This window comes from Berghia stephanieae, unplaced genomic scaffold, assembly GCF_034508935.2.
Source record: "Berghia stephanieae isolate SIO BIC M18660-M18661 unplaced genomic scaffold, UCSD_Bste_1.3 scaffold2886, whole genome shotgun sequence".
NCBI lineage: Eukaryota > Metazoa > Mollusca > Gastropoda > Nudibranchia > Aeolidiidae > Berghia > Berghia stephanieae.
The window spans coordinates 6,131-8,843 of record NW_027624051.1 but is presented as its reverse complement, the minus strand read 5'-3'; the positions used below and the strand labels follow the sequence as shown (position 1 = coordinate 8,843).

Sequence of the window (2,713 nt, the reverse complement as noted above, 5' to 3'; positions counted from 1 at the left end):
CTTTTTGTCTTGACTAGGGTTGTTTAAGATCAAATCCTACATAACTTTCTTTATCTCTTTTAAATATTGTTTTATTATAGTTTTAAGTCAGACTTTGATAATGTTACTTATGTGTGATAATGTGATAGGCAATAATATATATATATATATATATATATATATATATATATATATATATATATATATATATATATATATATATATATATATATATCAGACTAGAGAACTGAAATGCTTTTAAAAAAATAGTCAACTGTATGACCTGTTTAGATTGGACTTGAGATCAATTTTCCGTTTATTAAAAATCAAGCAAGGACTTCAATCAGTTTTGATTAAGACAAAAGTTATTTTTAAAATGTTTGTGAATAAATTGGCTCATCAAGGATTATGTATGAAAAGTATAAGATATAGATCTGAACAAAGCAAGAAAGAAAAATAGAAGAAAAAATAGCCATCCCAAAAAATCAGTCTACCTTGACTGGGGATCGAACCTCAGACCTTCTGATTATTGGTATTTTTGAAAAGTGCTTTAAATGTATTGCATTTCAGTGCCGGCAACTGTCTGTGTTGCTTCAGTTTTGTCTTAATGACTGCGTGATTGTGGAAAAAGCACAGGAATTAGTGAAGTGTGTCATCAGTGAGCTGACCAGGCTACAATCTCTACAACGGGACCAAAAACTGGTAATGTCAGCTATATTGTTATTGTTATTGTTATTGTTATTATTATTATTATTATTATTATTATTATTATTATTATTGTTATTATTATTATTATTATTATTTTTATTATTATTATTATTATTGTTATTATTATTATTATTATTATTTTTATTATTATTATTAGTATTATTATTACTAGAGTAGATTCAGGCTTACCGGCCACACAAGCCTTATCTGTGGTCGTCTCAGAGAATGGAAGACTGCTGGCCAGAAATAAGACCAATGCTGTATAGTGATGTCGTAAAATGTAACGCTCAAGTGGCCGGTTTCATGTGAACCAGCCGATTTTGCACCCTAAACAGTCTTATCCATGTTCTCCAAGCATAATGTTATTCGTGACATTTTGGTACTACCGGACACTTATGGAACATTAAGGTCCAACCGGCCACCCAACTTGGGCAAACCGGCCACCCTTCACGGATGTTGAAAAACACTGTTTCCTTTTGTTTTTTTAATAGTTTTCAGTTCGTAAACAGTTACAGCAGATCCATAGGCCCAGTTGATTTTAATGGGTGAACTTCTCGCTTGACTGCTTTGTTAAGGGATGTCAAATCAATGCATATGCGAACTGAGCCGTTTTGTTTGGGGACGACCACCATTCCTGCGCACCAGTCTTAGGGATCTGTTACTTGTGAGATAATACCATGTTGCAACATTCTTTCCAGCTCCTCTTTGACTTTAGGCATGAGAGGGTGTGCTATTTTTCTTGGTGTGTAGATATGTAGTGGTTCAACACCATCACGCAATTTGATGGTGTATGGTTTTTTTTAACTTTCCTAATCCTTCAAAGAGTTTAAGGAATTCTTCCCTGAAATTGGGCTTTGTTTCTACAAGTTCATGTACTCTTTTGATCAATCACAATTTGATGCATGCATCACGACTGAGCAGTGGGTGTTTCTGTCCAGTTACTACGTAGATTTTCTCTTCAATGCTCTTATCTTTGTACTTCAAAGTCTTTTGGGTGAATCCCAGCACTTCGAGGTCTTTCCCTCCTGCAGCCTGGAAAATTTTATCAGATCTTTTCAGTTCATTCGGAGTGAATTTGAGGTCTTTTTCATTCATGACAGTGACTGAAGCGCCTGTGTCCAACTTGAAAGGGTGTGAGTCTTCATCCATTTGAATTATGACTGTCCAGTCGTCTTCGCTGGTTGTTAGTAGATATATTTCCCCCAAAAAGTCTATTGAGTTGGGATCTCCCTGTGACTGAACCTCTGATGTGGATTTTGGTCTAAATTTATGGTCGCTTGTTTCACTTCCTGACCTACATACTTTTTGGTAGTGTCCGATTTTGCCACAAGTGTTACATCTCGCTTGGCGAGCTGGACATTGCGATTTTGGGTGGTAGGTATAACCGCAGTTTTGACAAGTTGAGTAGGACCTTGGTCTGTCTGATTGCTTTTTTGACATGGAGTTGATTTGTTGAACTTTTGGCGTTGTTGATGCTGTTACTTGTCCTCTGTTTCTGATTGCTGCTATGTCTGCAATTTTTGAGTCCTGGAAAGCCTTGCCTTGAGTTTTGGCATCTTCTGCTGAGTGGCAAATGTCAATGCATTTTTCTAGAGACAAGTGTCTTTCTTTCAACAGGTCAGTTCGTGTCTGCTGGTCATTGGTACCCGTTACAATTTTGTATCTAATCAATGAATCTCTACAATCATGACAAAAGTTGCAGTTCTTGGAGAGTCGTCTTAGGTCAGCAAAGAAATGTTGCAAAAGACTCTCCTTCCATTTGGTTTCTCTGGTTGAACTTAAAACGTTCAAAAGTTTCGTTTTGTTCTCCAATAACAAATTCATCACACTTGGTTATGATTTCATGGAGAGTGCGATCTTCCTCGTCTGTTGTGTATTGGAAGCCGTTGTGAATTCTGAGGGCCTCATCATCTAAGCTATGGAGGAACAGCGCCACCTGATATTTCTGTTCTAGATCTTCTAAACGTGACAAAAGAACGTATGTGTTCCATCTTTGTTGAAATAATTTCCAGTTTTCCACTGGATT

At 36.2% G+C, this 2,713-nt stretch overlaps 1 protein-coding gene across 1 annotated transcript; it reads right to left on the bottom strand.

The window, feature by feature from the left end:
- Positions 1–1,575: 1,575 nt before the first annotated feature.
- Positions 1,576–2,511, bottom strand: LOC144961536 (uncharacterized). Its single transcript, XM_078894692.1, has one exon. The coding sequence runs from the start codon at positions 2,509–2,511 to the stop codon at positions 1,576–1,578; it is 936 nt and encodes a 311-aa protein (XP_078750818.1).
- Positions 2,512–2,713: the final 202 nt, after the last annotated feature.

Bases quoted from the DNA above. Each gene is read 5' to 3' on its own strand.
- LOC144961536 (XM_078894692.1), bottom strand. From the start codon at position 2,511: ATGAATTTGTTATTGGAGAACAAAACGAAACTTTTGAACGTTTTAAGT.